At 43.7% G+C, this 23,221-nt stretch overlaps 1 protein-coding gene across 1 annotated transcript in view; it reads left to right on the top strand.

Annotated features, from left to right (window-relative positions):
- LOC138513680 (V-type proton ATPase 116 kDa subunit a 4-like) overlaps nt 1-23,221 on the top strand; it is a 4,716,919-nt gene that overhangs the window by 4,159,862 nt on the left and 533,836 nt on the right. Inside the window, exon 26 of the mRNA XM_069628745.1 lies at nt 11,895-12,011. Within this exon, the coding sequence (XP_069484846.1) occupies nt 11,895-12,011 (117 nt within the window). The remainder of the gene's footprint in view (nt 1-11,894; nt 12,012-23,221) is intronic.

The following is a 23,221-nucleotide window of genomic DNA, read 5'->3' as shown; positions in this document are numbered from 1 at the left end:
AAAGCCTTAATATTGTATTTTTCTGATTCCACAGTACAGCGGTCTGTGTGGCCAACAGAACCTGGAACAGTCCGCTACGACGCGGTGCGAGACTGGATGTTCTTTCAAATGCTTTGGTAAGCACCCAGTCGCCTGGTCGAATTCGGGGACCAGGCCCCTCCTATTTAACTGGGAGGGCTTCTCGCACCTGTTGATAAATCAAATACAAGTTTTACATACAGAAATGTATGTCACTAAAGAAGCCACAAACACCTGTATATTAGATGAAGGAATTGATTTGATAAAAAATATTCAAGCTGATGCCACTCCAGAAGAACTTAAGCAATGGGCTGAGGGTTTAGCAAGTTTAGACGATGAAGGTTATGGAACAGATGGATGCTACCCGATGCTTATGTCACCGCAATGGCTACTATGGCTCATGGTCCTACTCACATATGTGCTAGAAAAATCTGCAAATTGCTAGAACCTGTTTGGGTAAATATAAATATCTCAAAGACTGCTGAGCGTTTGGTCCAAAACTGTATGGTATGCTTACAGCATAATGTGGGGAAGGCACAATGGAGTGCTGCCAAAATTACAAGTATGTTCTGGTAATCATTTGTGCCTTTAGCAAGTGGGTTGAAGCCTTCCCTGTGAAAGATGCCACAGCAATGACAACGGCGAAAACCATGCTTAAGGAATATTTTCTGATGGCATAAGCAGCAGTGGATGTACCATCCGGAAGATTGAAGCAGGAGCCATCGCAAAACAGCTCCTCTTGTGGATCTTTCAATGGTGTGTCATTTGAATCAATCCTGCCTTTGGTTTCTTGCTCTGTGGTATAGAGGCAGTCATGTGACATTTCGTCACTGCAAGCAGTTTCTTGCGGAACAGGCAATCGGTCGGCCGGATTTAATGCGCAACACCTTGTAATTTTGATATGCGGTGCAAACAGAATCAGCTCGTATCTTGTTAATCGTGCTGATGTAAGATGTTGTGTTTGCGTTCTATTCAATAGAACGTCTACGGAGTGGGGTACTATCACGGTTACAGAGTGACCTAAAACCATACCCTCACTTTGTTTTACGGACGCAGCAGCAGCAGCGACAGCTCTCAAACATCTTGGCAAAGCGCATGCAACAGGATCATGTGTGGAGGAAAAATAACTGCACAGTCTATTCTTCCCCCATGTTCCTGCGTTAACACAGCCAAAGCACATCCATCACATTTGTGCACATACAACACAAAAGCCTTGTCATCATTTTGTGTGCCCAAAACTAGTGCTGAGCAGATCAAAAGCTTTCTGGTGTTCCAAGTTCCACGATAGAAGCAAAGAAATGCCCTTCTTTGTCAATGCCAACATTGGTTTTATCACTAGCGAAACATTCGGGATCCACTGTCTACAGTAAGAAGCCATTCCTATCAAGGCTCTGACCTCTTTCTGTGTATTTGGGACAGACATGCTAGAGATGCTTTTTATCCGTTCAGGTGTCAGTCTACTTCCTTCCTTTGACAAGAGATAGCCTAAATAGGCGACCTCCTGTCGTCAATATTGAAAATATTTCAATGATGCTTTATGCCCATGCTCTGCTAGATGAATAAGCAACGACACGGTACCCTCTTTGCAAGCAACTTCTGAGTCTTCAGCTAAGAGAAGATCATCAACGTATTGCAACAATGTACAAGCGTTAGGCAACTCAAGTGTATCGAGCTGCTCTTTCAAAGCCCTACTGTAAATGCTCGGACTCTCTGTGTACCCTTGTGGCACACGAGTAAATGTAAACAAGCGTACCCCTAAGGTGAACGCAAACAAATATCTACTAATCACATTTACGGGAATACTAAAGAAGGCATTCTTAAGATCCACCACACTGAAATGAGTAGTAGAAGCTGGGATCCTTGTTAATATCATGTTTACATCAGGCACAATTGGAAATTGTGGAGCAACAATCTTATTGATAGCATGCAAATCAATGATAAAATGGAAAGGAATTGCATCATCCCCTTTCTTATACACCGGTAAAATCGGGCTATTCCACAAACTTCCTGCAATTTCCTCAATCACTCCACGATGAACAAAATCAGAAACTATGCTTTTTAGAGATTGCTCACCATCAACTGAAATTTTATATTGTGGAATACGTGGCAACTTAACTCCTGGTTTCAAAACAATTTTAACAGGTTCAATTTGCAAAAAGTCAACATCATTGTGATCAACCGCCCATAAACACGCCGGAACTTCACTAAATTCAGGGGGTAAAGGTCTAGTCAAAAACTGTGAGACAGAAGATTGCTGGTGTGAAATCGTCAAACGTACTCCACCTGAAGAACAATGAATTACCGCATTTAATTCCTTCAACAGATTCAACCCCAACAAATTCTCACCACAATTCGTTGTTAGAAGAAATGGACAGTAATCTGTAAATGGCCCCAGTGAAATCGGTACCAGCTGAGAAACCAGACTAACCACTGGCGTGCCAGAAAACCCTACAGAAACGTTATACTTCCCTGACATTGGAATGTCTGGAACCCGTGAATGATCAATGGAACACTTCCGCGCTCCTGTATCTATCAAAAATAGATGCTTCCTATTCCCCACTTTCATCTCAACGTAGGGCCCTTTCTGATCGACAGGAATAGGTATAGGTTCCAGACCCTACTTCGGGCTGTCCTAACGAAACAAAATATCATCAAAGACAATATCCTCAGAAAGATAGGCAGTTGAAGGATTATCAAAAATATTTCTACTATCTATACTAGGTTGCTGGCTATCTTGCGAGAAACACTGTGGATTTGGGGCAAACTGGCTTCTACCAGCACCCACTACCGCATGGCAGCTTCTGGATCGTCTACCCATGACACCACATGTGTTATTCGATATCTGCTGAAGGATCAGGCATTGTGCTCGCCAATGACCCTCTTGTCTGCAATAAGCACATTGGTTCATGTGTACAGGACCCAACTACGCATTACTTTGTGGAACAAACTGACCTCGAAACTGTGTACTCCCACCTCCAGTCCCTCTAACTATCTGTTGCAACAATACTTTGGTTTTCAGGTCTCCCTTTTTCTTTTCAATCCTTTCTTTTTCATTATTGACCCTATTTTCGTAATGTTTAGCCATATGCAATACTTTGGACTGCGATTTAGCTTGCCAAGCACTTTCGGAAGTCATGATTTGTGACTGAATATCAGGCAACAATCCACGCACCAATATATCCACAACCAACCTTTTCCCTGGCTCACTGCTTAAAATTTTAGCCACTAAAATCTGAAAATACTTGTTCGAACCGATTAAAGAATTTGGTAGCACCTTCAGATTTCCCTTGGTTAAAAGCAGTGAGTTTGTCCCAAACTATCCTTCTCTCTGGAACTAGAGTCTTCAATTTAATTACTATTCTGTCTGGCAGTGTCAGTATCACCTGTGGTGGTCTTTCACCAGCTTTCCTTTCTCCATCTAACCGTACTAAGTTAACCCATGTGTCACCCAGCCCTGCCTGATCATCTACAGTTCTAATATGTTTCCATAAATCAGCAGGTAGGATCACAGGGAACAACAAGTCTATATCACCCAGAGTGAAAACTGATGAATGCAAGACAGATTCTATTTCTTTATAAAATCCGGTAGGATTTTTCCTAATATCTGGAATCGACTGTCTAATGGTATTCACTGGAAAATGGGACATGAACAAATTGCAAAACATATGAGCTTCAATAGTGGTAGCTGGTGTGCCTGCTACGGCATCAACTGGAATTTCCACTTTAGGAACAAATGTCAGAGGAACCCCTCTCATTGGCAATTGAGAAGTAGGCAACTCTAAACATTTGTTAAGCAATAAGGTGAAATCGAGCGACAAAGTAGTCAAAGCAGTGTCAGGTGAAAATGCTCTCTTATAAATAATCATCAAATCTGCGGGGCAACAAATCTTTTTCTTCATACACTCATCCTGCAGGTACTCTACCATTACTGTAAATCTTTCTTTTGCATTTCTGGAGTATGCTGACTAAACATATCATATACAAAATTCAGAGCCAGCCATATACTTTTTTTGCAAAGTTTGGTGAGGTTTCGTCCAGGGGGAGCAAAGTTATAAGCTGCCGAAAAAGTGCTCTTCCTATGCGTTTAGCAACTTAACCATAACTACACGCCCACTATCGCGGGCCGTGTAATATATGTGTGTGTGCAGGTTCCTAGATACGATTTTGAAGTGGGAGTATTTCACTGCCTATTTTTTTAAGTTGGGAAAACAATTATTTTCAATGAGTAAAGAAAGTAAGTCTGATTCCTAGTGGGAGTAGTTTATAAGCATAATAAAAATAGTATTTGAACTCTTAAACAGAAATGTTTTTGTAATAAATATTTCTTTGCACCTACTCATCAAGGCACATTAAAATATAGAATTGTACCTCTAAATATGACTTTGCACCTACTCATCAAGGCACATTAAAATATAGATTTGTACCTCTTGAGATCAGGCAGTAATTATAGTAGAGCTTCTTCCTGTGGCTTTACGTGTACTGCTGATCTCAACATATCTGTGGAACTGTGTGGTTAGAAGCACAGAAAAGAGTCCTATTTTGTCACTTTCTTATTTTTTGTTGGGAGTATTAGTACTCCCTATTTTTCTTTGTTGCATGTATCTGCATATTTTACAGAGTAAAAGTAGCAGATATGCCGCTCATCTGTAGGGCTGTGTGTGTGTAAAGTTTTATATTGATCATTATACCAGTGTTGTCTGTTTACTTTGGTTACCTGTTGGACGGACTAACTGTAATTCATTGCCAGCCTCCTGTCCTTGAGTTAAGCCTGATGACTCTGCCACAGCTCAGCGACCACTGTAGAGAGTCTGATCTTTTGTTTTGGTGAGAAAAACTGTTCTACAGTTAGGTTGGATTGTTACACAGCCCTCACCAGAGGGTTGTGCAAAACGTTCCCTAACAGCACCCAACTACTTTGTTTGCTCAGAAACATTACTAATACTGAACCGCTGTCAGGTTCAGGGATGGAGGTAAAGAGACAGTTGCCACCTAAATGGAGAACAAACTGAAATTCTTATGGGGCATGAAAATCTAGGTCCATACTAAAAATCGGAAAATCTCGGGGGCAACGCGTTTGTTTTGGAAGCAAGACAACGCATAGCAACACAAGTTTGAATCCCGGTCTTGCGCTTACAAACTGGTCTCTGATATTAAGCGCATTATAAAAAAATAATTATAATTATAAACAATGCCCCTCCTATTCAAATGGGCTGAAGTTCTCGGAAGGACCCCATACCAGCATGAAATGTCACACATTTTGATTTCATCTCATTTCCCAGATAAATGTTATGTTATGTTGATTAATACCCTGCACCGCTACAACCCAGGGGCAGTCTCCAGGTGCTCACGTGGCTCTCAAAGAAGGAGGTGTTCGGGAGAATTTTCATTTCAGTGCTTAATTCCTCCCACCTTAGAGACCCCCAGCTCGTTTGCTGCAATTAGGACTTTTTACTTTTAACCCTGGAATGAGTGAAACCTTTTTCTCACTCTCTTATGTGTTTTTACCTGATTTGGATTTGGTGTTTTCACTTTTTTTGGGAGTCTGACAAACGCCATAGGCTTCTGCTTTTTGTATGGTGACACACAGCACCTTCAGTGCAGTGTCACAGAGAAATCCTTTAGATTTCTCTTGAGGTTTAAATACCTTTTCTTGGGTGAACTACAGTTTCTCTTTGTGGGTCCAGAACACATGATCTTATGTGGAGTACGTTGGAGTTCATTAGTAGGCCCTTATCCTGCATTTTCATTTAACATTTTTATGTTACCATCACTACTTTAAATGGCTGGTGGCAGTGGTTTACTTTTTCCTACCGTTGTGCTTTTCTACCACAGGCTGAACCCTCAGCTGCAGTACAGCACCGTAGGGTGACTATTTTGTCAAAATGGATCAGTCTTTTTTTTTCGCCATTTTCTGTTTGTGAGGTCTTTCTTGGGTTTTACTCTGTGCTTTGAGATCGGGTTGAGCCCTTTGTTCATCTTGCCTTTGGAGTGCTTCAGCCCTGGAGCCTGCCCATGGCTCTAGTGTGTATGGAAGGTCAGGATGAGAGGGAGGGTCCTGAAATTCTCCTGCCCTTTGTCTCTAGGAATGCCTGAATGGAACTTGTCCTGATTGGCCGGCTGGCTATCCTGGAGAACAGCCACCCTCCTGTGTGATTGACAGCCTAAGCTCTGCATGAATGGGGGAAACCTACTTAAAAGGTAAGGTTTTGGGACTACAGGCAGAGTCGACCACTGGGAGATACACCCGATGAAGAAACCATGAATGAAGCTTGCTGCAACCTCTTGGACCTTTTAATTGCCCAGTGAAGCCCTACTGCTGTGCTGACCTCCTTTTTCACCTCGACAGAGAAGCTCCAGATGGAATGACTTCTCCCCTTGGGTTAGTGTGACCAACTAACCCAGAAACAAACTCCACTGGACCACCCTCCCCGACTTGCTGTGGCTCTCTGTTGCTGCGGAAGCCCAATGCCACGGGTTGAGTGTCCATAGTCGATTGCAATGTCTGCCGCCAAACGAATCCGGCTGAAAGCTCCAGGAGCCTCCTAAGGACCCTCCCGAAGCAGGACCCCCAGATCCAGAGTCCCCTCACCAGAGTGCAGGACCGAGGGAGCAGAGGAAGTCCAACTGGTGTCCTGTTTTCTGCATCAGTGCTGTTTGCTAAGCGCTGAAACCGTGTATTGCCGCTGAACTAAAAAGAGCCCGTAGCTGCCGACGACCTCCCAAGTACCGCTGTAGGAGCCCTCCAGACATCCTCCCTCTTGTCTTCACGACTGAGGCTCAGGAACCAGGGTCTGCATCGCTGGAGCAAGACGGAATCCAGCTGGACCACTCTTCTTCTAACCATAGGTACTGTTTAGGCTTGGGGTACTTACCTTACTGCCTTTAGCCACACTTTTCTCACTCGAGAATTGCATTGGCTTACCTTTTTCGAGTTGACTTCAACTCCCTTCTCACAGGCTTTACGACCCTACAGTGATTTTTCTGAACTCTCTAACTTTGTGCAAGACTTTTATCCAAGAAGTGCATCAGATCCATAAACTGTGTTCCAAATGACTTTGGCTGTCCTGGCTCCCTAAAGGCACTCTTCTAAATCCGTTGACTTTGATACTGTGTGTACCTCATAGGTGGTAGCTTGTGGCATACTGGTACTGCTGGGAAAGGCTTATCTAGACTTCATTGGAGGATTAAGTTGTCCTCACAATGGCTAAGAAATTGCCCTAACCTTTTTACTTCCCTAACCCTTTCCTTTCTGCAACTTAGAGTCTACAAAAGTGTATTGGTGTGATATATACATGCAAATACTATATCTGTGATTGAAGTCACCTCAGGGTGTAGGAGTAGTGTATGAAGCATATCCAAAGATTATCCACTAAGCTTTATTTGACTCTGAAAAGTAATTTTAAAGTGTATTTGAATTGTTACAACGAATTGCCTTTTTAAAGAATGCTTATTTAAAACTGATGTTAAATAAATAAAGAACTATTTATAACTGAAACTTTGAGTGTAAGTGGTACTTGGTTACTTGTATTTACAAATTTTACTTGTGCAGCTCTACAGCTCATATATACCCCTCTTGAGATAGGCCTGGCTGCTCAGTCACACTACCAACTTGTGTATTACAGACCCAATACCAAGCAGATACGTGTTGTATAGTCTCACACAGTGTGACTACACCAATTCTTAGCTAACACTGGTGGCAGGCTGGGGGATTGGCATAGAGTGGTTACATTGACTATTTGTTGTACTTGGGCCCAACTAAACCAGCCACAAGGCTAAGCTCCAGCAAAAAGATAAAGCAAATTGTAACATGCCTTATATGGATAACTTTAATGAGTCAGCTCTCACTAGCCTGACTGTAGATCAGTTACAAGATCTGTGAAAAGCTGGGTCTGCCTCTGAAAGGAGAAAATGTGAATTCATTGTAAGGTTGTTAAATCCCCAAAGCATGGGTAGTAGGCCTGCAACACCTACTAACCAATATGTTGTGGCAGATAATGATGAGGATGCAAGTTTAGAGTTAAACTCCAATCAGCAAAAAGAGTCAGAGGAGGGAAAGGAGTCTCCAGAAGGTGCCACCCTCTTCCACAGCCTGCCCCTGTACCTCAGTCACTTCCTATTGTGACCCCACAAGGTCCAAATCTAAGCCCAGAATATCTTGCACTTGAAAGACTAAGATTAGAGTTGGAATTTAAAAAAATGGATGTACAATCCTAAAACAAACATGAAGAGGTGAAACTAAGTTAAAGAGAACTGCAGCATGAAATGAAAATGAAAAAAGATGCCCCTTGATTCTGCTTCCCTTTCAGGGTCTTCTAGGTCTAGTAGTCCATAGAGGCCTCACATGCCTAAAGAAGCAGTGAGTGTGTATGATCCTAAATTTGATGTGTTAGATTGGTTGAGTACGTTTGAATACACCTATGGTCTTCAAGGAATACGTTGGACTTATTTGATTCCATGGCTCATGTCTAGGCTCCCCCAGAATTGTTGTGATGCTGTTATTGATTAGGGTGCCAGTAACAGAAAGGACTATGAGTCAGTTAAGCTTGCATTAATATCCATATTTGGGGAGACTCCTTCCCAGTACCTTAAGAGGTTTAGGAGCCTAAAAAAGACTGATGGTACCCCTTGGGCTACCTGGGTATGTGAATGTTCGAAGAACTTAGATGGTTGGGTTAAGGGTTACAGAGTAAACTCCTTTGAAGGAATGAGAAATCTTTTTTTACTTGAATCTATTTTTGATGCCTGCTCTCCTGAGCTGAGACAGCACTTAGCTGACTCTAAGGAAATTGATCCTAAGAAACTAGCGCACGCAGCTGACTCATGGGTAGCCAACAGGGCCACTCATAAGGATTCTGGGGCTACTCACACAAAGGCAGAGGGAAAGCAGCACAAGGTGAGAATAAAGATATTTCTAATTCCAACCACTCAGAAGAGGGCCACAAACAAAATAAGGGTAGATCCCATGGGAAACCTGGTAGATCTAGTGAACCCTCTGGTGCCCAACCAGAGGGAGGTCAGCAGAAACCCCTATTCTAGAGAGCATTTGGGAAATGTTTTGTATGTGGGTCTGTGGACCACGTGAAAAAGAATCCCCAATGCAAGGGTAAACCTGCAGGGGTCAACACTTCCTCCTTAGCCTTAATCCTTGGGGAAGAAGTACAAATGGTTAGTGCCCACATTCACTTACTGACTGATGAACCCTTTGGAGTTCAAACCAGTGTAGCTTTAGTGTGCCTGGGTCTGTGTGAAAACCAGAATATGGATGTGTATGATACAATTCCAGATAACTCCAAAGAATATTATATGGACAGTGTTCTTGTGAATGGTCAGGAGACTCCTGCCATGAGAGACGCTGGGGCCAGCAAAACAGTAGTGGATGAACGTTTTTTCAAGCCTGAAGATGTGGCTAAGGCACCCAAAGGTCCCACTAGATTTTCTGTAGGCCCTGTCCAAATGTATCCAATTTTGCCAGCTCCCATTCAGTGTAACAATATGACAGTAAGGTTTCCTGTCAGTGTACAGAATGATGTGCCTGGGATTGTCCTGTTGGGGAATTACTTAAAAACTCTAGGAGTAGTGTCCAGTACCCCCATACCTCCAAGTAGGAAGAAACAGGAACAAACCAAATTGGTTAGAGAGGCAACCTTAAGAGACCACTCCGAGCCTGTGGGACCCTCTACCGAGAACCCCACTGTAAGTCATTCTGTTAGTAAGGTAACCTCTAACCAAGGCAACTCAAAAACTAGATTATTAGAGTGTTTGTGTGTTTAAGGTTTTGGTTGAGCGCACTGGCTTGTGTATCCGAAACAGTGAGGTTCAATGCCTGTGATGTTTGTTGTGTGTGCATGTCTGTTATGTTGGTGTGTGTTTTATGTGTTGCATTGGCTGATATTTAAGGTTATGGTTGTGCGCACTGGCTGGTTGTGTCTGTAGAGGTAAGGTCCAGTGCCTGGGTTTGGTGTTGTATGCACTTGTTAGTTATGTTGGGTGTGTGCTTGTTTGTAGTTTAGCTAGCCGGATGGGTGTGTATAGTATAAGTGAGGTGTGTAGGAGGGGAGCAGGAGAGGTGTGGTTAGTACATTGGTTACTCTCAATTCTTCTAGGTGGCTAATCTTTACGATTCAATCTAAATGTGACACAGGGCTAATTTTCATGATTCGATCTAAATGTGATGCATGGCTTATGTTCACAATTCTATCTAAATGTGACGCATGGCTAATCTTCACAATTGTATCTAAATGTGAATGCTATGTGCAAGCGAGCACGTTTGGAGTTACATATTCTCAAAAGACTCCTCAAGTCTTAAACATAGCTAAGAGAACAAAAGTGATCATTTTCTTGATTCTCCCCAAACTAGATTGCTGCAATGACCTTACATGGGCCTACCCAAGAAGTAAATAAATCAACAACATTTGATAATGAATAAGACTGCCTGGCTATCCGCAACACACAAACCCTAAAAACTCTGTGCTGGCTACCCTGAGGAAACAATTTTTAACTGGAAACTCCACGCATAACCCTTAAGTTGATTTGGAAGAAGGGGCCCAAATTCCAAAATGACTTTGCGCCCTGCTTACAACCACCAGGAACCTTCAAATCATCCAGTAAAATGAATATCTAAACTACCAATACTAGGGGCGTTAACATGGACCCATGTTTGTTGTCGACAAAAGGTCCACGTTTATGGAACTAACTCATCCCAGAGCTGAAATCCTCAGAAGTTGCCATCAACTTCATGACACAATTGAAACTTAAAAAGTTAGAGCACTCCCTCCATTCAGAGTGAATGGATCATTCTGTATTTAGTATCTCTGGGCCAGTCCTCTCTAAGCTATGTACAGTGGCTTCAGACCCTGCCACTTTAATATTTACTTTTATGCACCTACTCAGCAGTTTCTGGAGTTTTATTGGGATCTGTATTTACATGTGACTGAGAAATCTATAGGCCTTTTACCCTCATGTACTCCCCATATCATCTGTAAACCACTCTCCTGCCTTTATTTCACTGCTACCTATCCTTTAATGGCATAAATACGTTATTTTGCATATTGGCACTGTGTAAATCATCAATAAAGTAAATAAATAAATTGATAAAATCATTTTAGTGAATATGTAATCTTCATGAAAGGTCATTGAAATTGAGGCTTCTTGCACTGATCAACGATACATTTTCCTACCAGGATCAAGAGGCACTAATTTATCATCTATAGTGTTTTGCAAAATCAGTGAAAGCTACTTCAATTGCATGTCTAAATTGTATTTATTCTTCCCAGTTGGAGAGAATTATCCTTAAATGTCAGAAAAGATCAGAATGAGTACATTTACAAGTCACAACTTTTAAGAAATATTAGCTAATTTTTCCTCATGCAAGTAAATGCCAAAGAAAATCATCTGAGAGATGGCTGTTCATTGCATAGTGCATTGTATTCTACATAGAGCTAACATAACTTCAGGAATTGGAGTGAAAAGGGGGCAAAGTGAGCAGGAAACGTTGGTTTCAAGAGGTGCATCCCTGTAGTTGTGAACATAACCACCATACAACCCTATCGCCTTTGTTATGCTGATGGCACAATAAATGTTCTTTTAAACGGTTAAAAACTTTTCAAGGGGGTTCCTGTTGAAGGTAACTGATCATTATATTTGCTGTATAGGCCTTCTAGCATTCGCAAGGTTGGAGTCACCAGACGAAGTTTAAGGGGGTCATTTCATAGGACTTTGAAAGTAAAAAAAACTGTTTGAGGTTTGTTTTTTTGCCATGACTCTGACACCAAGTACTGGGTAAAATTAAGAGATGTGAATCTCTTCTTTTGAGGTTCATCATTACAACATCAACATTTCAATGTGATGTCTGTTTTCTTTTACCTCAATTTAAACAGAAATCACCTGAAATCCTTGGTCATGTTGCAGTTGACATAAAAGAAGATATTCCTCAGGCTAAAGTTGTTAGCACAGAAAAGGATTCAATTTCTATGCAAGATGAGCTTGAGGAAAAGGTAAGGAGCAGGACATTATTGTAGAAATATGAAAAGTATTCCAGGCAAAATCTTTTATTCAGTGTGTTGTTAAAAGAGATGCACAACTAGAAATGAAAGCTTGCAATAGTCGTATGTTTTGGGACATGGAGGGACTGGGCACTAATTGTAACAACATTCCCACACGTTTATGATTACAACTGAAATGTTGAACAATTTGAAGTTTATCATTGTTCGTTGTTCCCAACAGTCAGGAAGACGCATCCTGTATGGAGCTTGAGTGTGGGTTTGAGTGATTTTAAATCAATTGCTTTTATTTACAGTAAACTGGAAACATTGAAATCGCCTTCTGGTAGAAAGTATGTTAATTTTCAAAATTAGTGAGAGGCATATCCTGTTGGCCAATAAACCTTAACTGTTTCCTCTGAGGATTTAGTGGTACATCAAATCAAAGCTTACATTTTTTTGTAACAGCTTTTCAAAGATTTTGCTTTAAACTTGTTAATTTGCATTCCAATTTTCTCTTTAATCCCACTTCTCAGAATTAGAGGACTTTACACAGTTCTGATGTCCCCTGGACCCACCAGTCTCATTTTGCTTAAATGTTTGATTTTATTTTCAAGAGATCATTTGTGACATTTGATAAATCTGGTCAATGAAGCAACTGAGGCTTTCATTTCTTCTTGAATTCCTAAAACCAATTAAATTCACCCCCCTATCCCATTTTCTTAAATCCATGCTGGTCGTTATTGTCTCAACGCAATGCCAGTGCCATTCAAGAGACACATTAAAGGGTTTAGACTTAGGGATTCAGGGTTAGATTAAGTTCGACTCAGGTTTATGGAGGAAGTTTAGGGCTAAGTGTTTAGGCTTGAGAGTGTATGCTTTTAGACTTCTGATTTGATGGTTAGACTGAAAACTTTGTTTTATGTTAGGTTTATGTGTTCAATCTGGATGCTCAAATGTAGGAGTGTTTGCAGAGGAACATTCACAGGGCTGATTAGGACCAAGAAATATGACAAGAACATGAATTAGAAATGGTATCTTGCCTAACCCAAAGTTTCAGGATAGTTCTTCTCCTTGGCTAACTGGGCCTTTCCACATCTAGGAAGCACCCATAATTCCTTCCCCTGTTGCCTCCGGCCTCTAGGGTCTTGCCAGTCTTGTGAATGTATTTCTCAGTCTTTAGAGTTCAGAAAGGAGTTCTGTCACCACTTTCAGTTTGCTGGGCAATGCAGGCTATGTGGGTTCCTAAATCCTTCTTCTTATGATCAAGTAGTTGTGGGTATTCTGGGTCCCATACTGCAAGCTTACTCAAGGGATTAATCTGGTCAGCAGACTGGTTGGGGGGGGGGGAGTAACTGGCAGGGAGAGTGAGCAAAGTATCAACTGAAGTCTGCTCTAACAAGGCCGCCCTACACTCTGATTCTTCCCCTCCCACTTCTCTGATACATTGATGCCCTCCCTGAGCCCCTCGCATTCCTTCTCCCACTTTCTTGTCCAGCCTGAGGCTGATCTGGCCTGCCAGCAACTTCCTAATTTGACTGTCTGTGGGACTACCTTCATCCTCTCCCTAGTGGCCATAACCTCCTGATGTTATATGCTATATTTGTCCATTAGATCCACTTCCTGGTATCACCTTCTTCTCCTGTCTAGATGTTACTACATCATACTTGTCTCCGGAAGTTCCCACCACCACGACCACTCTCGAGATAACTGGCAGCTGCATTCTACCACCTTCGCCTCCTAACATCAACACATCTCTCTTCTCTATGGATGTTAACCCAACCATCTTTGTAAAACATTTGCCTTCAGGTGTCACCTCTAGACTACCTCCTCCTCCTTCTGGCATTGCTGTCTCTACCGTCTTTGCACCACCACCACCGCCTGATGTTAACACCTCCACCTCATCTATACCACCTTGTGAAAAAGGCCCTTGCCTCACCTCAGTAGTGGATGGTTGTCAAAGGCGTCACACGAGGTATGCAGAAAATCCCTTAGCTACTCAAACCATCCACTTGCAGATAGCAGAGGACAGTCACATTGTCTCACCACAGACCAATCTCAACTGTCCAGTCCCTCCGACCCCAGCAACCCTTCAGGGCAGACCAAACCCTTTAGAATTTCCTGCAGGTAACTGAAACAGCACCCTTCCCATTCATGAGAGCCTGCAGCTACCTATAAACAAACCTCCAGCTCCAGTGTACAGAAATCTGCAGGGAAGTCCTTTCACATCTTAAAAGAGAAGCTTGATGAGTCAGGGAGTCCTGCTGATCCAATTTTGCAAAACTGCAGCTTCACTACCGAGTAGTACATTAAAGGGCAAATATAGTTACAGAGGCATTCTCCCCTCGGCAGGACGTTTCCCTACTGTTAATACAGTGTTGCAGTTTCACCAAGCTCACAGTTCATTCCGCAAACCATAGAGAGAAAAAAGATTACTCGACGTGTTTCCAATTTTGAATTTACAATCCAAAGAGCAGAAGCTCTTAGCACAGCCCAAGCAAAACATGGAGGGAATATAGAGGGATTAGTTGCCGCTGAGATAGCAGCCAAGGCGATTACAGATTGTACGGCTGCGTGGGTGGCCTATGAACTAAAGAATCCTCTGTACTGGGTCTGCTATAATGTGTATGTGTATAGACGTACCTCCTGCAGCATGTGTCTCGGTAAAGGATCTGCACCCTAAAGGCCCAATCGATAAATAATTCCTTAAATACCCAAGACGGATATGAACTTGAGAACAGAGGTTTTAACAAACAAATGTGGTTTAATATATCATCATAAGAAGGTAATCGCGATGTAACATCCATGCAGGTCAACCTGCTTGAGAAAAGTATTCATGCGTCTCTTAATACGTATCATGTGGCTTCTCATGGCTCATGCGTATCAGGCAGGTGCGTTTGCTAGGGTGGGGGCATGTGGGGCCCAGGCCCCTCCTCTGAAATCCTGGACCCCCCTTGTGCCCCTCCTACTTGGAATACTCTCTCTGCATAGAGACTCTCTCACAGAGCGTCATGGAAATGGCTGCTGGCAGCCCTTAACGACCAGCAATTATTGCAGGTCGTTAAAGAGTAGCCTGCAGCACAATTACTCCTTCCTTCCCAGTCTCAATTTGAGTGTTCTCTTCTTTTTGCATATGTTACGGCATTTAGCACTGATGGAACCTTTACATATGAAATACCCCTCACAGATTTGTACCTGTCCAAAAGGGGTCCCATCAGTGTCAAATGCCCAAACACAAGCAAAAGAAGAGAAATCCCCCTTTTAAAGTTGTCATGTCTCTTATTGATATGCAAAAAAGGGATTAGCTTGCATAGATAGCAAATGTTCCTAACACTAACAGCAAGCTGGGAGTTTGTCACAAAGGTGATCTTTATCCAAATGACAAAGTATTGAAAGAATAGCAGTGGTGTTAAAAAACGATTATTCCGACTCGAATTATTTTGCATTTTGGGACTTCTAGCTTGCCAGCCTGCATGTGGGTACTAAACCTAAAATTACATTATTTTGGCTGAACACGTTTCTCTAACAATGTAAACATTGTAAGTTTGCTTTCCTATACGATGTGTATTTTGCAAGTAAACTATCAGAGCTGTCAAGTTTCTGTGGCCATGCGTGAGATCACCCAGTTCTGTTTCTCCCTTTGGATTCTGGAACTTGTAGTCTTCCTAAATTTCAAATGGGTTAGAAAAAAACTGCAAGTATAATAATTCTGAGCAAAAACAGGACTGCATAGCTTTCTCACGCATGGCCATGGGAAACTTTAGAGGGCTTTTCTACAAGACCATATTGTAGGCCTTGAAATCCGAAAGGTAAATATTTGGATCTTGTGCAGAAGGTATGTGTTCAAGTGCCTAAATTGTTGCATGCTTGCAAATCACACCTTCACAGTTTACCCAAAGTGCGGAATCCTGGGAAAATAATGTAATATCTTCTAATACAGAAGACTTGCCTCAGCAGAGCCAATATGAATTTTCTTCCCCTTTTGCTGCCATTCACCGAAGTGGCATGGGCTGTCCAGAATACTGCCCCACAAGAGAATTAGTGAAGCTCTTTCCTATGCCCCATTATGTTATGTTATTTATTTTCACGGTTTGGAGTGTTGGGATCTGCAAGAGGTGGCGTATGGGGCTAATTTAGGAGCAGGATAAGGTTATTTTGTTGCCTTGTTATGCCATTTTATGTAATGTTAGAAACACTGTTAATCTAAGTGTTTCTAAATCACTGGCTGCTGATTGTTGAAATTCAAATTGGGGTATTGGCGGGTAGCTCGCCCCTTACAAGGGTTTCCCGGCCGAGCTCCCAGCTTCGCTGAGGGAAGTAGGGGGCTTGATGATCTAATCTGCAGTTCTCTTTTCCCCAGCTGTCACTCGTGCGCTTGCTCGGCCCGTTTTCTTTCTTCTAACCTGAAAGCGACACACTGTTAGGCAGAATCACCTGCAGTACCCTTTGGGAACACTACATGCAATTAAGACTACAAGTGTCAGTACAATTTCACCTTTGGTACAAGCCTGTACTACACAGTTATGTGGTAGCAGTGGCTGAGCTGCCAGACTTATCTCAAGAGTTGGGTGAGCAGTAGAACAATGTTACACAAAGGACCAACAAATACAGTGGTTCAAACAAACACTTACTCAAGGTTTCTTGGTAAAAGAATATACATTTATTTACACAGTCAGTTTGAAAACATTACACTAGCAATAGCAGCTCAATATCATATACTAATAAACCACAAATACACAACCAATAAGTTACTGAACAAGTTCAGCTCCCTTGAAGTGGGAGCAAAATGGCACTTCAGTTACTTTAAAAAGGGGTAAAAAGACAAGGTTATAAGAATCAATAGCACACATACTTTCATAGGCAGGGCAAAGGGTTTCAATTAACTACAACCAGCAATTCAGTTCATAGGCATGGGCCAAAGTCAATGGTTCAGAGTTTTTGTATAGGATAGCACAGTTCTGGTAGTAAACGGTTAAGTCTTTGCCATGGATCTCAGAAGAATTTGGTCAGACGAAAAGTTAGCCGAATGTTTAGGGAAGGTCAAGCCTTCAAAGTCGGAAAAGTTTCACAAACTTTCACTGTGGCCGAAAAGATTTCCGGACCGCGTTTGCACAGTACCTTTAAAGTGAAGAAGAGCTGTAGCTGAGGCAGTTGTTCCTGGCAGTTCAAGCAGATCTTGCTGTTCCTAAGCTTCAGTCGTGGGGACAAGAAGGAGGACGTCTGGAGGTTCCTGCACTGCCCAGGGAAGAGACCACAAGCTTGACAAAACGTCGGTTTAAGGTGTGAGTGCCTTAAAGACCACAAACTGGTATCCTTCCCACTGGCTCTCCGGTTTTCCACAGCACTCTGCAGAAAATTCGACCAGGAGGGGATGGTGTCCAGGCGGCTTATGAGTTGGTTGTTCCCACCAAACTCACGGGAAGAAGTTAACCTTGAAGGGCTTCTCTGTCGATGGAGTTTCAGGCAATTCGGACCAGAAGGAGGGCTTCACCGGTCGTCCAGGAGTTGCAGGAGTCCTCTTCCTTCAGCTCGTCTTCGGTTCTTTCGTTCCAGTGGTCGACTCTGCTTTCCAAGTCCCAGAGACTTGTTTTTAAACAATTATCCCCCATTCATTCCAGCCTGGCTGTCACTCATGCCAGAGTGCATTCAGGTCTCCTAGGAGACTAAGCACAGGGAGTTTTGGGCACCTCCCTCACATCCTGTCCATCCCAGACACTCAGGCGCCAGAGGAGGGCTTCAGCATTGAAGCCCGCCAAAGGCCAACGAACAAAGTGACCTAACCTGGTTTGGCGCGCAGAGACAAACACAAGAAGGACCTCTCATAAAAGAAATGGCAAAAAAGTTGACCAGAGTCTGTTTTTACAGATAGGTCTTGGGCGCAATATTGAAAAACATGGCTGACCCGATTTTTAGCTACCGTTGTTTGCGGTTGGGAAAAATCATGGTAGTTTGATCTAAACCACTGTCATCAGCCATTTAAAGTAGGAAAGGGTAACATTTGACTGTTACATGAGTGTTTTGACTCAGGGGAAGCTAGGCAACCCCTCCAGCACTCTATAGGAAGATAGTGTGTGCTGGGTCTGTAAATTTAAAGAGACTAGTAAAGTCAATTTAACTTTACATGCTCTGGGAGACAGTAGTCAGTCCCAGAGAAGGTATTTAAACCTTGGGAAGTCTGAAAGACATCCCTGTGTCACTGCACTGAAGGTGCTGTGTGACACACAGAAAAAGATGATGCCTATGGAGTTGTTTTAAAACTCCATAACCAAAGAACACAAAAGTAAAACACACATCAAAATACATGGAAGAGTGGGAAAAAAGGCTCACACTCTTCCCAAGTAAAAAATCAAATGCTAGAAATCCAGTGAAATTGCTGGGGGTCTCAAAAGGTAAGGGAAATCAGCAAATTCTTGAGAATTCTCCCTAACACTCGCCCCCCCACCCAGACTAAGGGACAGGAGGATTTAATCCACTCCTGGATCAATCTCCTTACTCCAGTCGGTCAAACATCGTGGAGAGACCATCAGCATTTTGGTGGTGACACCCAGACCTGTGTTCAATGGTAAAATCAAACCCTTGCAGGCTGATTGGCCATCTCGGTAGTTTAGGGTTTTCCCCTTTCATTTGCATCAACCATCACAAGGGTTGGTGGTCAGCCTGAATTACAAAAGTAGATCCATACAAGTATGGTCTAAACTTCTTCAGTGACCACACAATAGCAAAACATTCTCTTTCAATGGTTGCCCACCTTGTCTCATGTTCCTTCAGCTCCCTGCTGATGAAGCAAATGGGGTGTTCCCTAACTTTCTCATCCAACTGACTCAGATCTGCACCTATACCTGTATTTGAAGCAGCTGTCTGCACAATGAAGGTGTGGTTATAGTCAGGAGCTCTTAGGACTGGAGCTTGACAAAGGCATTTCTTTAGGCTTTTGAAGGCTTGAGTGCACTCCTCATTCCACCTGACCTTTTTAGGGAATTTGGGAGAGGAGACCACATTCAAGGGAGAAGCTATGGTCCCATAGTTCTCTATGAAGTTCCTATAGTAACCAGTGTGGCCTAGGAAGGCTCTCCCTTGGGTTTGAGTAATAGGGGGGCCCAGTTTTGTTCAACTTGTACGTTGCTAGGCAATGGCCTGATTTCACCTCCTCCTACCTCATCTCCAAGGTAGACCACTTTGCTCTGACCAATTTGACATTTACTAGCCTTGGTCAGATGGGCCTGCTCAAGAGCCTGCAAAACATATCCTAAGTGATCAACATTCTTTCCAAGAAGGGCTGAACACTGCAATGTCATCCATGTATGCCATGCAGAAGTCCTCCATCCCATTCAGTACCTGGTTAACCATCCTTTGGAATGTAACAGGTGCATTCCTTAGTCCAAAAGGCATTACCTTAAACTGGCAGAGGCCTGCTGGAGTTGAGAATGCAGTTTTCTCCTTGGCATGGTCTGTCAATGCTATTTGCCAATAGCCTGAAGTGAGCTCAAATATACTGAGGTACTTGGCTGAACCAAGTTTGTCCACCAGTTCATCTGTCCTTGGTAAAGGGTGGGCATCAGTCTTGGTGACTGCATTAAGAGCTCTATACTCCACACAGAATCTCAACTCCTTGGATCCTGCCTTTGGTACTAGAACAACTGGACTAGACTATGGACTGGTAGAGGGCTCTCTTACCCCGAGATCAAGCATCTTGTTGACCTCCTCCTTTATGTGGGATCTTAAATGATCTGACATCCTATAACCTCTGCTTTTAACAGGTAAACAGTCACCAGTGTGAATATCATGCTGGCCCTAAGGGGTCAAGCCTGGTGATAGTGAAAACAGGGAGGCAAACTGATTGAATAGAAACTTGCACTCCTCCTGTTGTTCAGGTGTCGAATTAAAAGAGAGATTAACTCCTTCTATTTTCTCATCTAAAGGATGGCCTCTGAGTAGATCAGGTAGAGGTTCACTCTCCTCCTCCTCTTGAGCTGAAGCTAGAAGCAAAGCTCCCATTTCTGGTCTTGAGACATACGCTTTTAGACGGTTGGTGTGAAAGACTCTGGGAGCCTCCTTAGGATTGCCTAAGTCCACCAGATAGTTGACCTCTCCAGGTTTACCCACAACCTTGAAGGGTCCTATCCATTTGTCCTGTAAGGCTCTCTGCCTTGTAGGTACCATAACTAGAACTAGCTGCTCTTGCAGAATTTCAACCATGTTGGCCTTCTGGTCATGCCAATGCTTCACCAGAGCCTGACCTGCTTTCAAGTTATCTGATGATTCTGCCATCATGTGTGACATTCTCCTCCGGAGACCTATCACATAGTCAGTGACTCTCACTGGCTTGGGGGAAGGAGCACTCTCCAACCCCTCCTTAATCAGGGCCAGGGGGCCTCTAACTGGATGGCCATAGGGAAGTTCAATGGGACTAAATCCAACTGTAACGCTCACCTGATTCCCACGGAGGCGCTGGTCTTGGCAGGAAGGTGTCTGTGACCCGAAAAGTGATGTGCAGGACTCGATTTGCTTCTGGGGCCGAACCTCTTCGCACTGTGTGTCGAACTCGAAGAGTGAGATTTCTGCAGGTGAAAGAATATGGGGGTTAATGATCTGGGTTGTTGAATGTCCCTCTCTCTCTCTCTCTTCTTAGCTTCTCCGTAAAGCCCCCAGGTCAACGTGCTCACCTTAGATAGGTGAATGCTGGACTCTCCATCTGCGTCTGGTGCAGGGTGCCGTTGCCAGTTCCTTCACTGGTGAAACATAGGCCTCTTGACATCAGAGGATCGCTACCGTCGTTAACTGCACGAGCGGTGAGTTTCTGGACACCTTTTTAGTCCTTTTAGTCTTTAGGTGCGCGGGCACGTTAATATAGAACAGGACTCTGTATAATGCTTTTTCCTATTTGTCTTGCAGGGCTCTTGAGATAGGAGATGGTGTGAAGAGAGCCGAAGTTGGAGCCAGAGCCTTGGAATGAAGCGCTTGGAAATGCGTAAGTAAATGCAAGCGCTCTAACTGTCTCTTTTCCCTTGCAGCTGTGAGTTCGTGCTGAAGAGATGCTGGAAAACGCTGGAGTATTTGCAGGCGTTCTACTGTGGCGAGCGCGATGGACGTGAGTAAATACCTGTCTAATGTCTCTTCGTTTGTCTTTCAGATGCTGGGTTGCAGCGTTGAAGAAATCCGGAATTCGTGGAGTGCCGGTAAGTAATAACAATGCTTTTGTCTTCACAGGCGGAGGTGCAGCGTGAAGAAATGTTCGCTGCCGATGGATCAGGTGAGGAAAGCGCTGCGTGTAAAGGTTGCAGTGCTAACCTGTTGTTTCTTGTCTTTGCAGGTGCTGCTGAATACTGGATACAGGAGTGGTAAGTATTGTTCTTGCAGGTTCAGGATCGGAAGGAAGAAAGGCTGGAACAGACTCGGTGAGCGTTCTGCTGCAGATGCAGAATAACGTGAAGCACGTTTGTTCAATCGGGTGTGGTTTAAATAGCCTTGGAGTGATGAGGCGTCTTCCTCCATGGCCCCGCCTAGGTAAGAAAAGAGTTCCATTTCCAGAAGAGTTCCCGTGTTGTATCCAGGGAGTGGAGCTTGCCCCACCCAGGTAAGAAAGTAGTTCCTGTTCACAGAGGATTCCAATGTGGCTGGTAAGTAAGCAGCATGGTCTGCTGCAGGTAAGTCCACCCAAGCATCTTCATACATATTATGAGCCCGGCGCTTCCAGTGCCGGGACCAATGGCTTTGATGAGCCTGGTGCCACCGGCGCCAGGACAAGGTCCAAAAGGTCCCAGTGGGGACTGGCTGGTGCCTAAGATAACGGTTAGGGGCCTGCTTCCAAGGACGTTGGGCTGTTCCTGACTCCTTGGAAGCAGTGATCATGACACCAACTCCCTCCCGAGCGACTCCTCTATAAGCAAATAGAAGGCATGGCAGTCGAAGGTCCCACTTTCTCCTAAGGGGTTCCTCTAAAGCACCTATCATGCTCTTCATTGTACAATTGAACCTCTCTACCAATCAATTTGTCTGAGGATGGTAGGCAGTTGAGAACTTGTAAGTTACTCCACAGTTTTCCACATGGCCTGCATGTAGTGGGACATAAAATTGGATCCCCTGTCAGAGAAAACTTCCTTAGGAAAACCTACCCTGGTAAAAATACCAAGTAGAGCCTTAGCAACAGCCTGAGCTGTAACAGTTCTCATAGGTATGGCTTCAGGATACCTAGTAGCATGGTCTACTACAACCAGGATAAACCTGTTTCCTGAAGATGTTGTAGGGTCTAAGGGACCAACAATGTCGATTCCTACCCTCTCAAAAGGGACTCCCACCACTGGTAGAGGCACCAAGGGTGCCACATTCTTGGCTCCACTCTTTCCAGAGGTTTGGCAAGTGTGACAGCTCCTACAGAACTTATCTACATCCGACCCCAACTTAGGCCAGTAGAAATATAAAGAGAGCCTTTCCTTGGTCTTCTTAAAACTTAAGTGACCAGCCAAAGGGATCTCATGGGCTAACTGTAGTAACTGGAGTCTGCTTTCAAGGGGCGCTACACATCTTCTATAGTCCCCTGGGATAGACTCAGTCAGTTCACTGTAGAAGAGGCCATCTTCTGAGTACAACCTATGCTTCCCTGGCTCTTGCCCATCCAGCTGGGCAGCTGCCTGTTGGCGAAGACCTTCAAGAATAGGACACTCTCTTTGACCTCTGCTGAAGTCTTCCCTACTGGCTCCACCTTCTGCCAGTAAAGACTGCAGCTCAGGATGGTCTGTAGGATCCTGATCTCCCACAGGAGCAAGGTCCTCTTCCAGCTCTGATTCCACAGCACCTGATTCAACCACACAAGGTTGTTCCACACACTCAGCCTCAGCTGGTGGAGGAGTCACAGGTGTGACTTTGGACAGTCCTCTCGGGGATGTCCTTGTTGGTAGCACAGGAGTGCTGACTGGTTTCTTCCTGGAGGTTTTAGGTTTCCCCTTTTCCTCCTTCTTCCTTGAAATTGCAGTCAGTAAGTCCTGTGGACTTGGAGTTAAAGTTTCCTCTATAATCTCCTCTTGAGAGCCCCTTAAGGTACTCTCTCTGGCCTTCCTAGTCTGCTCCTGTTTTCTTTTTCTGGGAGGCCTGGGGGTGCTTGATACAACTCCAAGAGCTTTTAAGTCATTCCCCAACAGGACTCTCCCAGGTACTTCACTCTGCATACTTAAAGGTATCTTGGCAGTCATGGCATTGCACTGGGTGAGAGCTGGTAACTGTGGAAGCAT

This window comes from Ambystoma mexicanum, chromosome 12 (genome assembly GCF_040938575.1).
Source record: "Ambystoma mexicanum isolate Mex_15411 chromosome 12, UKY_AmexF1_1, whole genome shotgun sequence".
NCBI lineage: Eukaryota > Metazoa > Chordata > Amphibia > Caudata > Ambystomatidae > Ambystoma > Ambystoma mexicanum.
The sequence above is the reverse complement of the archived record's forward strand: the minus strand, read 5'-3'. Positions and strand labels throughout refer to the sequence as shown.